Source organism: Ascaphus truei, chromosome 17, assembly GCF_040206685.1.
Source record: "Ascaphus truei isolate aAscTru1 chromosome 17, aAscTru1.hap1, whole genome shotgun sequence".
Lineage (NCBI taxonomy): Eukaryota > Metazoa > Chordata > Amphibia > Anura > Ascaphidae > Ascaphus > Ascaphus truei.
Genome location: NC_134499.1, coordinates 6,911,097 through 6,927,137, shown reverse-complemented (window position 1 = coordinate 6,927,137; position 16,041 = coordinate 6,911,097). Strand labels below are relative to the sequence as shown.

At 43.1% G+C, this 16,041-nt stretch overlaps 2 protein-coding genes across 11 annotated transcripts in view; one reads left to right on the top strand and one right to left on the bottom strand.

The window, feature by feature from the left end:
• IPPK (inositol-pentakisphosphate 2-kinase) overlaps positions 1-15,468 on the top strand; it is a 47,251-nt gene extending 31,783 nt beyond the window's left edge. Inside the window, exons 7-14 of one of the 3 annotated variants that reach the window (XR_012788514.1) lie at positions 583-641; positions 3,543-3,615; positions 3,824-4,106; positions 4,541-4,691; positions 6,655-6,757; positions 7,803-7,882; positions 9,377-12,085; positions 12,207-15,468. Coding sequence is in view for 1 of the 3 variants with exons in the window: in XM_075573795.1 (XP_075429910.1) it covers positions 583-641; positions 3,543-3,615; positions 3,824-4,106; positions 4,541-4,691; positions 6,655-6,757; positions 7,803-7,882; positions 9,377-9,602 (975 nt within the window). In the remaining 2 variants the exon portion in view is untranslated. Of the gene's footprint in view, positions 1-582; positions 642-3,542; positions 3,616-3,823; positions 4,107-4,540; positions 4,692-6,654; positions 6,758-7,802; positions 7,883-9,376 lie in introns of all 3 variants that reach the window. The other 2 variants (XR_012788513.1, XM_075573795.1) reach the window with 2 other exon arrangements.
• CENPP (centromere protein P) overlaps positions 10,065-16,041 on the bottom strand; it is a 246,179-nt gene continuing 240,202 nt past the window's right edge. For all 8 annotated transcript variants that reach the window (XM_075573806.1, XM_075573804.1, XM_075573805.1 and 5 more), the window contains exon 9: positions 10,065-15,695. In XM_075573806.1, coding sequence (XP_075429921.1) covers positions 15,556-15,695 — 140 coding nt within the window. In that variant the 3' untranslated portion in view covers positions 10,065-15,555. The remainder of the gene's footprint in view (positions 15,696-16,041) is intronic.

Here is a 16,041-nt window from a genome sequence, read left to right as displayed (position 1 = left end):
TTTAATGGGGTCATCCCTTAAGGTTGGAGGAAAGGAGATTTCACCAGCAACAAAGGAAAGGGCTCTTTACAGTAAGGGCAGTTACAGTGTGGGATTCATTACCCATGGAGACTGTGATGGCAGATACAATAGATTTGTTCAAAAAAAGGTTGGGCATCTTTTTAGATGGGAAAGGTATACAGGGATATACCAAATAAGTATACATGGGAAGAATGTGGACCCAGGGAGTAATCTGATTGCCAATATTTGTAGTCAGGAAGGAATTTATTTCCCCCCTTATCATTAGATGTGACACTGGGGTTTTTTGTTTGCCTTCCTCTGGATCACTATACTGTAAGTACAGATATAGGATAAAGTATCTGTCATCTAAATTTAGCATAGGTTGAACTTGATGGACGTGTGTCTTTTTGTAGCTGTAACATTGCAGCGCAGTGTCAGGGTTTAAAGGTTTCCATAAAGATGTGCACAATTGTAGGCACAATAATGTGTTGGTTAATTTTACACATTTTAAATTCTTTTAATGGTTGAAGGTCTAGTGACATTTTTAGACCCGAGTAACGCCATATTGTAACTTTTTTGTAGGTTGCCAAGGGGAAGTGGAAGCTGATCAGTAAATACTGTCCTTTGGATCTCTACTCCGGGTTAGTGCTCATTTCGCTAAAATGTCACTTTTTATTAAATGGATGTTTCTCCGTAAAACCGTTCTTCACAATAAATACAACACAAATGGAATAGACCAGGGGTGGTAGCTCCAAAGGCTCCAGTGCCACCAACAGGCCAGGTATTAGGGATATACATGCTTCAGCACAGGTGGTTGTCATTCTGACACATGTACGGCACACCTGTGAGCACGTGACCTGCATATTGGACGAGGGTTAATACACAGCTGGCAGGCGGGCCCACTTTTCACCTTCGCAAAGGTCCCTCAAATGAACAATATCTCCCCTCAATCCGACCACATATACCACCTGTCACAAACCGCACACAAGTGAGCACGTGACTTAGATATGCAATCAGGGATAATACACATGGCTACTCTAGCCAACTTGCCTTTCTCCTCCGCAAGATACCTTCAATTAGTTAATATTTACCCCTTACTAGATTGTAATCATATTTATCCGCTGCCATTACCCTAGAAATATGCAAAAATATTTAATTATATATCTGCCAGGGTCTCGGGTACCTGTTTATTAAAGAAAAACTATGCATTTAACACACAAGCTGTGTAGCAAAATGTGTCTGAAAATGTAAATACACTATACAAAGTGTGCAAAAGTTCATTCAAAGCCCAAATGATCATTTATTAAAGTTTGACTTTAAAATACAAAAAGACAGTGCTTAGATTACATAAAAAGATTAGAAGACCATACAGTTACAATAAATGCCGAACAGTTTCTTAAAATAAAGAGCTAAAACAAACAGAATTACCTATATGTTACCACACGTCATAAGTTTTTCCCAGAGAGGTCACTGGTGCAGAAAGATAAAAAAATTCACGTGTCTGTTCTCAAACACCTCTGAATTCTGTTTTGTCTATTCAAACATGCCAACATTTATACCCAGACCTCCTTGCATTGAAACACACACAAGCACCACAACTGTCGTAAATCAGCTACTGGGTTGACCGTTTCAGAAGGAAAAAAAAACAACCTTTCTTGACGTTTAGTCTGGCTAATGTATAAAAGGCCTAATATCTTAATTTCTCTAATACTTGGACAGACACCATCTTCCCGGTTATGTCTGTGCTCTTCCCATACACACCTGCACCTAAAATGTGACAGCCAAACATCTATTTTCGCAGGAGCAAGTTCTTTCTCTTGTACCTCTTACACATGCAGTGTGTGGTATGATTTTGATTTGTCTAATCGCAACAGTGACAGATCCATTTGTTATTCTGATTAAATGCTGTCAGGCCCATCATTTCTTATATTTAATAGTCCTCCAACTAAGTGGTGACCTGTTTGTCACCTCTCTATAGGATGCACAAGTGATAATTCAAGACTGTTCGTTTTCTTTGAGGCTGACAGTGCAGGATCTGGCTATCGTCCCCAGCCTTCTAAACTACATAATTCACTTTTAGTGGGCCATCTGTGATCTCCCCCCCCCACCCTTACCACCAATCAACAAAGTATCCGGCCGCTCCCCCTTTTCTTACCGGGCACCCCAAAACTGGAACAACCTACCGGAGACTCACATCCACCACCAGTTTAAGTTCTTTCAAAACCAAAGCTGTCTCACATTTTAATCTGGTCTGTAACTGTTACATACAGTAACATATACTGATATATAGTATCTTAACTGTGCATGCAATGTCTTGTATATAATGTATACCCTGTTCACTTAGGTCACTGTACCTGTAACCATGTATTATTTGTCATTTAACTCTATGCCCAGGACATACTTGAAAACCAGAGGTAACTCTCAATGTATTATTTACTGGTAAAATATTTTATAAATAAATAATTAAGCCCTCTTTGTAGATCAGCGCAAACACAGGAAAGGTGTGGAACTGTCATAAACACCATCTAGTATTTTTTAGACCAACTGTAACCACATTAATGCCTAAAGCACCAGATTGATTAAAATATTTACTACTCCCCACCATTTTTATTTTCACTGACTAAGCCACCTGTGCTGAAGCAGGGCTATCCATAATACCTGAGCAGTTGGTGGCCCTTGAGGACTGGAGTTGGCCACCACTATAATAGACAAGGAATAGTTGTTACTTATACATTTTATACAACAAAAAACAAACAAAGATGCTCAAAGCTACTTCCAATGTGACAAAAATACACAGTGCAATACCTATATATCTCTTGAAAAAGGGTCATTTAGTTCAACCCTTTTGACAAAGCGTCTTAAGCCTGCCACCACTTCAAAGCAGGTCCTAACACTCCCTGAGTTAAAATTCTTATTTACCTGTATAATTACAGGAAGAATGATCACATTGGATCTGTCATAACCCAGCAAAATGAAACTGACCTGCCAACTTGGAAAGTGGGGAGGGGTGACACTTTGGCTAAAGGGTTAAACTAAAGGACCCTTTTTCAAGAGAATATATAGGTATTGCACTGTGTATTTTTTCACATTGGAAGTAGCTTTGGGCATCTTGTTTGTTTTTGTTGTATACATTTAGCCACGCCCACAAGCACTCCTTTTGATGTGTGTGTGGTTGTGTTTGGGGTTTCTTGCTTGTTGAGTATCTGTGTGTTTACTTATACATTTTACATGAATAATAAAACTGCTTTAGCTCTTTGCTCCTTGAACTACTAAGGATGTTGGCCTTTCTGGTTTTGAAATAGAAAAGTGCCGCAGATAAAGGCTGTTTGTGTAGCCGCCTAGGCAAGCTAAGCAAAGTCTTTACCAGGTATTAGACCCAAGAAAATGTGCATTAATGTCTCTGCTGAGAAGTGACTTTCCCATGCCTGGCATTGCTGCTTGTGTTGAACATAGATTCATAAATAAATAGCCAAAGGGTACAACAGTATGTTTTGATTGATTTTGTGTTTTTCTATTCCATGTGACATCCTCCTTCCTCTTAGAAACAAACAGCGGATGCACTTTGCCCTGATGAATCTATTACAGGAATCCCAAAATAATTTAAAGGTCTTTAAGGTGAGCGCCTTCAGTTATAATACACGCCATTAAAAGTAACCTTTTTATTTACCCGGTAAAGGATTTTCATGCTGAACACTGGGGTGTTACAATCCCTAAAATGTTTTCTTTGCACCATCAAAATGGTGGAGATTGAGTTGTGTTGAGCTCGTTTTATTGCAAGTTTGGTATAGTGAGTTGACCTTCCCCTCTGTTCTTCCCCCGGTAGAACGGGGAATTAATATATGGCTGTCGGGATGACCAGGAGCACCTGTCGGACCTGAACGAACTCTCTTACCACCTGAAGCCATTTTTCTTCCCCGCCAATGGGTTGGTGAGTGGACCCCAGTGCACAAAGACGGTCCTGAAAGAACTCATTCACGTCCTAACAGCCACGCTGCTAAGTAGCAGCACAGACACAGGCAGAGCGGGGAACATGAAGTCTATCCCCATCTCACAAGGGAGGAACTACTGTGAGGCCAGCCACGCCAGCAACGAGCTGCTGAGGAACAGTAAGTCCCCCAGCATGCAACATGAAATATACAAGTGCTTCTGCTCGTACAGGCTAAACTGTTTGATCTGTAATAAGTCTACATTAAAATTGCTATTAGATAAAGCTTTGCCACTCTGCTCCCCGAGCGCACTGTTCATTTTGTGTGGTGCCTGCCGAGGCGGACCCCTGGCGAGCGGACCTCTGGCATGCAAGTGAATGTGCTCAGTGTAGGTTGTTGGTGTTCGGAAGGGTTTAGGACGCATTATAGATCTGTAGCTGCAGTAATATTTTTTTAAACCAGAACTCTTCTGTTGCTAAAGGTACCTTCAGGCATCACAGAGTATTAATTACTGTCCCTCTGTGGTAGATGCTTTTATACTAGTTAACATTATTACTTCACGATTTGCTCGTGCGACTAGGAATGAGGGTATGTGATCCGATATTTCCCTGCAGGTAAACATAAAATTGAAACCTCTGGTTTGGCAAAAGGATGCATTCTATACAAGACCCTGCAGGCTCAGATGTTGGACATGCTGGACATTGAGGGACTGTACCCGTTATATAAGCGAGTGGAGAAGTATCTGGTGGACTGTCCGGAGGAGAGGTGAGCACTGTAATGTCGTGCTTCAGAAATGGCACATCTTTTCCCTTTCTATAAAGCGAAGTCTGATCATAGTCTGCTGTAAAGCTCGCACACAAACCAGAACTCTGACTTCCTTTCCAAGAAATGACCTTCCTGCATTGTGGGATAAGCAAATAAAGCATTTTATCTTCTAAATGCAGCAATCATTAGGAGCTGTCAGAATGACTGTTTGGCTCTGTTTAAAATCGTTCTAAATATATTTGTTAGTACATAGTCTTTCATGTCAGTGCATCTCCTAACCCCATCCAGTTTAAGTGTTTCTCTGATGTTTGGAAAATGGACACGTTGTGGTTTTATAACTAGTATCCCGAGGGGAAGAAAGTGTTCTCTTTGTATAACTTGCTCCAAAATAAATACAAGCTGGGAAAATGTGCCAAGATAGAGGCTCCATCATTCTAGTCAGCTGACAGATCAGTCATTTAAAATGCCACCCCTTCACTTAGCTGGAAATAAGGAGACGTGCAAAGGAATGGAGTCTTTTTTTGTGTTTAATAGACTTGATAAAAGTTGGATGTACCACTTTTGAGATCAGCAGATTCCAGGTGAAGGAGATCGGTTTATAGATAATAAACCTGCTGCAGTGCCTCACTACCATGCCCAAACACCACCGTTGGTATTGCATAGAACAACACAGCTTCCACGAACAGGAGAACGTGTTTTCTACCAGAGAGACAGACCAGAATTCAGACTGGCTACAAAGAAATCTGCGTTGCCTTTTTACTGAATCCAAAGCAGGTGTTGTACAGAAGGCTTTGCTGGTCTTTTTGAGTTGTCACATGAAGCTTTCTGTGACATATTGATGGCATTAGGACAAGTTCATTAGGACAGGCTTAGCAGAGGGTAGTTCTCCGAAGTGAAAATGTACCCACGGCAGTGTGCAGTATCCATATCTGACCACAAGATGGCACACATGTTTTTTCTTACAGCTGTAAACATCTGCTCTTTTCCTCATACTTCATCTTTCTTAAATGATAAAGTAACACAGGAGGTAGTTGGTGATGTATCTTTTATTGGACAAATAAGTAGTTATGCTACAAGCTTTCTAACCTCTCAGGGCCCTTCGTCGGGTAACCCTTACTCTGAGCAGCTCGAAAGCTTGTAACATAACTTTTTATTGGGCCAACAAGTAGTTATCATACCCCCTAGGCAGCGCTTATAGTGCTGGCGACGCGACCAATCATGTCGCCACTGCAAAAGTAGTAATTTGATTTTTAGCGACAAGGCCAGCAACGTCACTAAAAGGGGCAGGCCGCGCAACTTCATTGGTTTAGAGGCAGTCACATGTGGCGACTCTATTAAAAAAAATCAAATTTACCCGGCTTCAAAATTTTTGGTCTTACTATAAGTGCTTGCGACGGAGTCAATGTATTTGTTTCAGGTCGCCAGGCGCTATAATCGCAGCCCTACTCCCTCCTATTACTACATGCAAGAAAGGACCAACACCCCTCCCCACCCTTCCTTGCTTAAATGATTAGAATAAAGCACTACTAATGAGGCACACAGCTGTTTTATCTCTCGTAGGTAAATTCTATTTTAGAACCAGCTAATAACCTAGACGTTGCCAAAGATATGCACCCCGTGACCTAATTAATCGGCATGTATTGCATACTTCTTGTACTGCTGCCTTTTTCATTAACGGCGTTTTACAGTGGGACGGAGGTTCAGGAGTTTTTGGGTTTTTTAATCTGTATTAACTCCTAGCCCTTTTTTAATTCCTCTACGATCGTTCTTGTCCTGTGGTAATGAATAAGTAGGAAGTTTAAGCGTCACACTCCAGATGGGAGCGTAATCCTGTTTGATCTTATTTTTCCTACTTAATGTAACTTGATCCCTCATAGTTATAGGCTCTTTACATGGTGAGCGTCCAGCTAAGCATTGCCTTCCATCTTCTCATCTTGACTGTGGGCGGGATTTTGCTTTGCAGAAGTACGCTACTTCTCGATGGACCTTATGACGAAACGTTTTTCGAGAAGTTAAAGGATCTTTCTCTGGAAGATGACGGAAGTGTGGCGTACGCAGTGACCAAGGTAACCAACTGGCGGCCCTTGGGTTTCAGTGGATCAAAACTAATGAGAAATTCAAGCAGTATAATAGGAAATAATATCCCCCGCACTGCTGGACGAACCAGGAAGAATGTGCGTGATCTGCTTTGTTGGTCTTTCCAGGTGCAAATTGTTCCGGTGTTCCAATTTGATGCGATAAGTCTTGTCCTCTCTATAACCATAAATGGGGCAAAATGTTGCTGATTGTCTTTGTTTGCAAGAATATAAAGAGCAGTTATACAACGTATGGACTAGTGCAGCGTTCATCAACTAGGAACCTTTGGGTTCCCTGGGCATACCTAATTTTAAAATTGTACCAAATTCAGAAGAAAGAACATGTGGGAAGTTCCCAGCACTCAACAAAGATTATAAATGCAAACGACAATGGGGTGATATGCCAAATTTTTTTTTTTTACTATAGTTATGAATCGAACAAATGTTGCAAACAATTGCATCAGACAATGATACAAGTGTAGTGACCCATCCAGTATAACTGCAATTGGTATCAAATAAACACTGTGTGATGGGCACAAAAAAAGAGAAAAGGTTTTGTTTTTTGTGCCCATCACACGGGGAGTGTTTGACACCAATTGTGGTATATAAAAAAAACACCTTTTTCCTTTCGCTGTGTGGTCCCTTATGTTGTGTGTAAATATAATGATGTCTCAAGTTTGTGCCTCATTCCATTGTAGAGATGTATATCCTGTGTTGAGTTGCATTAGGTTGAAGGTGTTCTTTCCCGAGGCGTTACCGTGCAGTGATAAAGATCACCCACATTTATTTATTTATTTTTTATTTCTGAAACTGTTTTACCAGGAAGTAATACATTGAGAGTTACGTGAACACGAGAGGTATGTCCTGGGCACAGTTATAAAAAATACATGGTTACATGAAAGTATCCGGGTTATACAGTGAATTGTTATTCAAGTGAAGGGTTATACATTGGCCTGTTGCACAAGCAAACTGCATGCTCTGGGTAAACCGTCAATCTCGCACATTGTCACGGACATTTGTTTCCCTTCAAATGCAGATTCACCAGTACAGAGTGGCAATGACTGCGAAAGATTGCTCCATCATGATCACCCTGTCTCCCACAGTGCAGGAAGAATGGTAAGATAGCTTTTTAGGGGCTGAAGCGTCTCTTGTAGTGTGACTGGCATACCCTAGCCAGGGGTGGTGAACTCCAGTCCTCAAGTGCCACCAACAGGTCAGGTTTTCAGGACATCCTTTCTGCAGCCCTGGTGGCTCAATCAGTATGCATGACTGACCCAATAATTGAGCCATCTGTGCTGAAGCAGTGATATCCTGAAAACCTGACCTGTTGGTGGCACTTGAGGACTGGAGTTTGCCCTCCCCTCCCCCCCCCCCCCCCCGACTAGTCTGATAGTTACTGACTTCTCTCATTTTTATGGCAGTAATCTTAAGGTCGTTCAAACAATTAGTCTGTAGCCACATACTACATATTTATCCTCTCATTTTGATTGCCCATGTGTCCTGTATGAGCCCCTCACATACACCGCTCGTAGGGTGGTGCACCGTGAGGTGTCCTGTTTTCCCCTGTATGAGCCCCTCACATACACCGCTCGTAGGGTGGTGCACCGTGAGGTGTCCTGTTTTCCCCTGTATGAGCCCCTCACATACACCGCTCGTAGGGTGGTGCACCGTGAGGTGTCCTGTTTTCCCCTGTATGAGCCCCTCACATACGCCGCTCGTAGGGTGGTGCGCCCTGAGGTGTCCTGTTTTCCCCTGTATGAGCCCCTCACATACGCTGCTCGTAGGGTGGTGCACCGTGAGGTGTCCTGTTTTCCCCTGTATGAGCCCCTCACATACACCGCTCGTAGGGTGGTGCGCCGTGAGGTGTCCTGTTTTCCCCTGTATGAGCCCCTCACATACACCGCTCGTAGGGTGGTGCACCGTGAGGTGTCCTGTTTTCCCCTGTATGAGCCCCTCACATACACCGCTCGTAGGGTGGTGCGCCGTGAGGTGTCCTGTTTTCCCCTGTATGAGCCCCTCACATACACCGCTCGTAGGGTGGTGCACCGTGAGGTGTCCTGTTTTCCCCTGTATGAGCTCCTCACATACACCGCTCGTAGGGTGGTGCACCGTGAGGTGTCCTGTTTTCCCCTGTATGGGCCCCTCACATACACCGCTCGTAGGGTGGTGCACCGTGAGGTGTCCTGTTTTGGGAGTATATTAAAAGCATTGTAAATCATGAAGCAAGTTATGGGTGCTGTAAAGCCTCATATTGCATGAGTAGCTTTAATATACGTTCCTGGGTGGGGTTTCTGCTTTAAACCAGGCATTGATCCTCCCAATTAAGCTTACATTTATTCATCTGTTCATGAAACCGCATTCCTTACGGGAACAAAGGGCCGTATAAAGCCACATTAATTACACCGCTTCCATATTTGGTGTTTTCCTATTACAAAAAGGTACAATAATCTGCTTTCAACAGCAAGGGGGGGTACATAGCGCACCTCACACATTAACCCCTTCACTGCATCGCACTGAAAAGTGTTACAGCCTCTCCCGCACTGCACCGGTTGACAGGCCCGTGAGGAACGGCTTTTAGACCCAGTAACACGCAGGACTCTCTCGTTTCAGCTTTGATCCGAGACCCGTGATCACAACCTCAAATTCGAGATTAATGTATTCCGTTTCCATCTTGGACCTGGACCTCAAGCCCTATGAAAACATCCCGCACCAGTACAAACGTGACAGTAAGATTGTTAACCATTACCTGAATTGCACCCAAACCCGAGACGAGCCAGTCACATCGCACGTCTTCAAGCAAAGCGAGGACTGCACGCTGCTGCTGCACCAAGTATAACGCCACCCACCGGAAAGGTTCAATACAGGAAACGGTGCATTTTTGTTCTCCTTGAGCTGGGAATGCGTTCTCCTCCAGCGTTTGTTACTGGTGGGACCTGCAATTCATATTGATTCTTGGGCCCCTTTGTCTTGAAACTTGTTCCTGTGAGATTTGGAAGTTGGACTTGGAGCAGAGCCGGTGCCGCTGCCTAGAGGGACAGTGCAAACCTTTCAATACAGATTGGGCACTTTCCTTTCTATGTGAAGACAAACCACAATATAAAACACATGGGGGGGGGGGGGGAGGGGAAAAGAACCCCTTTTAGTATTCAAATATGTAGGAGATTCCGACGGCATTTTACACTGAACAAGTTGGCGGTAAAAACAATGTACATAAGCCTCCCCCATCCCATTTGTTTTGCTGCTTTAATATTGAGTGCCTGGTGAGGTGCAAATCTGCACCTGAGCCTTTATCCAACGCTTTTTGCAGTTTCGGGTAAGAATTTTTTAAACCAGTGACATAGTAGAAGTATCTTTTTTTTTTTTTTTTTTAATGCTTTGACTTATTCTGCTGTCAGTCTGGCTGCAGTATGTTAAACGCCAATAACCGTACTATTTTACCATATTCAGTGCCAGAGAATAAAAGTCACTTGTTCCATCTTCTAAAATTTTACTACCCTGGTGATCCTCAGAAAATCTGTGGGGTTATTTGATGGTGAAACTTCTGTACCTTAATGCTTTTAGCAAATTTAAGCTGTCACGGAAGTGTTTTTTAAAATTTGATCCCAAATTGTTCATTTCTTTGGTCCCCCGTGTTGCACATGTTCGTTTTTAAAGCCCTAACGGAAAAGTAATCAGACGTTCCTGGACTTATGATGGCATCCGAAACAAGGTGTGGGTGAGATTGTGTGGAGAGGAAAAAGATGCAAAGAAATGCTTCTCACCTCTCCTCCTGCGATCACCACCCATATAGCAGCTTTGGCAATAATGAAAGCATTTCCACACAAGCGAATGCATCTAGTGTATACATGAACAAAATATTCAGTGGTAATCTAAAGAACTGCTCTCGCAGATGGCTCTGAGGTGAGGTTTGAAGACAGCTGATGACAGCTTTGCCTTTTAAAGCCACCTCTCTGCCTGGAGTGCCTACAACACATGGCATTTCCGAGCCCTCTGGCAACTATGGATTTTAATCATCCTTTTGTTAAAGCGTGTGTACTTTTGTGAACTCACTTGAATGTAGTAGTATTTCCATCCCAGTACTGTAATCCCGGCATTGTCCAATGTGTCTGAAACATGCATCTTAAATCCCCCTGCCTTTTACTGAAGTAGAAACCTCACCCACACTAATGCTTGTTCTCGTGCTTTGTGGTTCCATCCTGCATGGGAAGCAGGACTAGCTTTTACACCTCACATGTATCCTGGTTTAAGGAACTTACAATCACGTCTCAAAGCTGAAACGAGCCAGTTAGCAGGTCAGTAACATGATCCAGCTCTTTATTACTGTTAAAATTGCTTTGAGCTACAAGCTACAATACAGCAGTGTTAATTTGATTAAAACAAAATGAACGCTGGCATTAAAATGTACATAAATGGTGCTGATGTAGCAACATACTGGAGGACCAGCTAGCTTCAGTTAACATACGCTGTGTAAACCAGTTACATTTCAAAAGATAACTGTCCACTACAACTTGAGCTGAAATGGGTTTGGTCTCTACATTCATAACGGCTGCTACTTGCATACTGAATGTCACTGGGTGCCGCATTCACAAGGCTGCATACTGTATGTCACTGGGTGCCGCATTCACAAGGCTGCATACTGTATGTCACTGGGTGCCGCATTCACAAGGCTGCATACTGTATGTCACTGGGTGCTGCATTCACAAGGCTGCATACTGTATGTCACTGGGTGCCGCATTCACAAGGCTGCATACTGTATGTCACTGGGTGCCGCATTCACAAGGCTGCATACTGTATGTCACTGGGTGCTGCATTCACAAGGTTGCATACTGTATGTCACTGGGTGCTGCATTCACAAGGCCGCATACTGTATGTCACTGGGTGCTGCATTCACAAGGTTGCATACTGTATGTCACTGGGTGCTGCATTCACAAGGTTGCATACTGTATGTCACTGGGTGCTGCATTCACAAGGCCGCATACTGTATGTCACTGGGTGCCGCATTCACAAGCCTGCTACTTGCATACTGTATGTCACTGGGTGCCGCATTCACAAGGCTGCATACTGTATGTCACTGGGTGCTGCATTCACAAGGCTGCATACTGTATGTCACTGGGTGCCGCATTCACAAGGCTGCATACTGTATGTCACTGGGTGCCGCATTCACAAGGCTGCATACTGTATGTCACTGGGTGCTGCATTCACAAGGTTGCATACTGTATGTCACTGGGTGCTGCATTCACAAGGCTGCATACTGTATGTCACTGGGTGCTGCATTCACAAGGTTGCATACTGTATGTCACTGGGTGCTGCATTCACAAGGTTGCATACTGTATGTCACTGGGTGCTGCATTCACAAGGCCGCATACTGTATGTCACTGGGTGCCGCATTCACAAGGCTGCTACTTGCATACTGTATGTCACTGGGTGCCACATTCACAAGCCTGCTACTTGCATACTGTATGTCACTGTGTGCTGCATTCACAAGGCTGCTTGCAGATGTCACTGGGTGCCACATTGGCAACGGCTGCTACTTGCAGATCTCGCTGGAAGCATTGTGGTGTTTTATATGTATAAATTTATAATATTTGTATTCTGTATTGTTTGCGTTAAGTTCTTCAACACCAGAGGAAGTATGTGCAACACAGTGTTTAAAGCACCAAGTTGCCAGCACCAAAACTTGTCCTACAGTTAAGTGTTGAGAATGTAGGCGGCAATGTGAATGCCAAGAGCTGCTCCCCTTGCATGCGCCTGCATATCTTATTTTTACCCTTTGACTTTATTTTCTAAAACATGAAGTGTAAATAAACAAATCTTGGATCATAAACCAGTCAGTAAATTCAGAGTGTGCCCTGTGTGCATGTACGTTATTGCATGTTCAGTGGCAGGCAGTGTGTATAAATACAGGAGTGCGGCACTCAACACTGCAATTGTCTTTTTCAGACCGACTCTGTAGCCATTTCTATAACTTTTCACAATTTGTGTCCAGATCGATCTGACAAACTGCGGATTGCACTGATCTTTCTATGACTGGACAAGTCAAGTGAAAAAGGATGAGCTCAGATGTGGACATGTCCAACATTTGCAGTGAAACAAGTATTTCATGCCACTGCTTAGATCTAGTATCGCCCGAGGGGGGTTCAGTCAGACCTGGTATCCCAGTATTGCATTCATGCGTGGGCGTCAGACCTGGTATCACATTCACATGTGGGGTCAGACGTGGTATCACATTCACATGTGGGGGTCAGACGTGGTATCCCAGTATCACATTCACGTGTGGGGGGTCAGACGTGATATTCCATTCACGCGTGGGCGTCAGACCTGGTATCCCAGCTAAGCACAATGCATAAAAAATAACTTTGTCCTCGGATTTTCTCTACGCATGTGCTGGGGAAACCAGAAGCATAATATTGTATGTGAGACGGTTTTCTTTGTAGTAAGGAATTGTTTTCGCTAGCTATTATATGAAACCGGGTTTGTTAATGACATGGCAACACATCAAAGTAAAACTACAACTTGATTGGAAAAACACAGGTGTTTGTCTGGAATATTCTTCCCCGTTGGGTTAGAATAGGGATGCTTGGAAGATTTCCCATCTATATCTAGTCAGAGGAATAACTGAGAAGCATGTTCGCTGTCACTGACATTTTGTTGTTTTTGTTTTTATGAATGGGAAAAAAATAATGGACTCCATTAACATTTAATAAAACCGGGGTTGTGTAAGTAGTATGGCACTACTGTGTGAGACCCTGTTTTGTAAAACCACTAGTATTTTTGTATGTAGGATATCTGGATGCAAACCCATCCCGTGCATTCTACATGGTGTTGGTACTGCTGTAAACGTGACGTGTACAGGTGGCATTTTATCCCAGCACCGGGGAGTCATCAGTACCTGAATTGACCGACATGCCAGTGCAGCAGGCAGTAGTCCGTGCCCAGTATTTGGCTTCTGGCCATTGGATCATTTCTTGTGTTATAAGTCGCCATGTGTAAAAGCAGGGCCAGGAAGGCCCTAACTGGTGGTGAAAAGAAGTACATTGGCAGTAACTGGTTGCAACTAACTTAATTGGTGCTATAGTGCAGTGCTTCTCAAATACCTGTCCCTGGACCACTAACTAGTTCATGAAGACCTTGGTGGTGGTCTCCAAAACCCACTGATAACATCTCTCCTACAGCCTGGCTTTCTATCACTACTGGAGGCTTTGTTTCTTTGTCCAAGTCCAGTAGTTTTTAATGCTTAATTGCATTAAGGAAGAGTTTAACCCTTCACCACTGTCGAGGGTCTGGCATGCCAGGGATCCCATTATGTGATGCTACGTTCCGTCCTGGTAGGGGAGCTGCGTTCTGTACGGCAGAGAAACGGAAGAGAACTCTTCCAGGTTAAGGGACAGCGCGGTTTGTGGCACTCTGGTACAGCGGCCTCTGCTAAAATGCAGATTATATACACCACGGGTGGCCAACGCCAGTCCTTTTTAAGGATATTCCCGTACAGATTTTGCACTTGACAGCCATTGATTGAGCCACCTCTGCTGAAGCAGGGAAATCCTTAACCTGACCTGTTTGTGGCCCTTGAGGACAGGATTTGGCCACCCCTAGTGTATATCTTCCTTTCAACCCTCTGCTTTAAATCACGGTTTGCACTTTTTTTTAATGACTTGCTTTTATAAATAGCAGCTTGCAGCAGTACCGTGTTTTGGACTAACCTGTGGTGCATGTCTGCAGAAGAAGATCCAGTACTCACCGGTCCCTTAGCAGTTTACCATTCAGTTTTGTGCTCGTGTCTACACTTTAGGGGTTTATGAACCAGCCGGTGCCACCCAGCAGCATATATATGGTGTAGTAGCGATTACCATGCTGCAATGACGTGTTAAATAAAACGCAAATCTTGCTGACCACCGTTCCCAAGGTAATCTTTTAACACCACATTACAGTAAATGCTGCACATGGCTTTCTTTGCAGAAGTTACCGATTTGAGTAGCATTCAAATGTTTGGTAACACTAATACACTGCAGGGCTTTAAGCAGCACTGAGAACACTGATAGTGGAATAGGATATGGTAACCTTAGGCTTACTGTGAGAACCATACACACAGGTGGTAGAAGGAAAAAAACATGACGGTTATATACAGTATCTAATGCTGTGCTGTTTGCAAGCCTTTAATGGGCAGGTATTTTCAGGCACAGCTCTTGAATTAGAGACTTCAAACATGTAAATAATAAAACAAAGTCTTGCTTGTAGTAGCAGTGCAGGAGTTAGGTTATCATATGACTCCACTTCTCTCCTTTGAGCTTTGCTTATACAACGACAAGTTGGGATTTAACAATGCATATTGCTTTCCACCCTTTTGCTTTTGTAAATGTTTTTCTTGCATGTTATATTATACTTTGTATAGAGCTGTGAAATAAAAACCCACCCATTTTAAATTAGACTTGAAATTTTACATTTGTTACCAGGAAGCCTGTTTCAGCCGTTCTCACCCACCCCTCTGGTACATACACAACTGAAATATGTAATGCCTTTCTATTCACATCACTTTCTGCAACTTTTTTGGCATTTTGTATTTAAATGGCTGTATTTATTTTCCATGTCATGATAAATTATATATAATGTGCCATACGTAATGTACATAGAGCATGAGTTATGGATATGGTTTATAAATGGGAACTACAAACAATGTTTATATTCAATAAAATATTACAATTTCAGCTGGTGGGAAATTCATATTTGGGGGGACGACGACTCTGCTGTGCCATGTTACCAGACCTCTGCCCGCAGGGTGACATCGTCTTTTGCTAGTCACTTGCAGCTATTTCTGTCAAGCAAAAGAACTGAATCAGCTTCTCAATGGAGTCTTCAATCCCAAAAACCTGCAGTAGATTTCGGAAACCCTGGGCATCGTTTTCTAGGACTTGCATCTTCCCCAGCGCTAAAGCTGTGAATGACAAATTCATATTGTTTAATGTAAGGACTCATACACACCGCAAAGCATATAACCGATCTTGCTTACTGTGTAGTTGGGCTCCTTAACACAGTGAAAGGGGTTTGTGGTTATGATGTTTTTATTTATTGTAGTGTGTAGCTGAAACCTCTCTGCCATTGAGACACACGCACAGAAATGTGATCTGGTCCGTGCCAAGCGTTTGCAGCATATGACTTTCTCGCGGAAATACCTTCTTTAGTGTAATTCAGGACGACTATTTTAAAATCCAACAAATATATTTCACGTGGCATTAACATGTTTTCCGTGCTAGAAAAGCCATGGACTATCTCCCACCTGT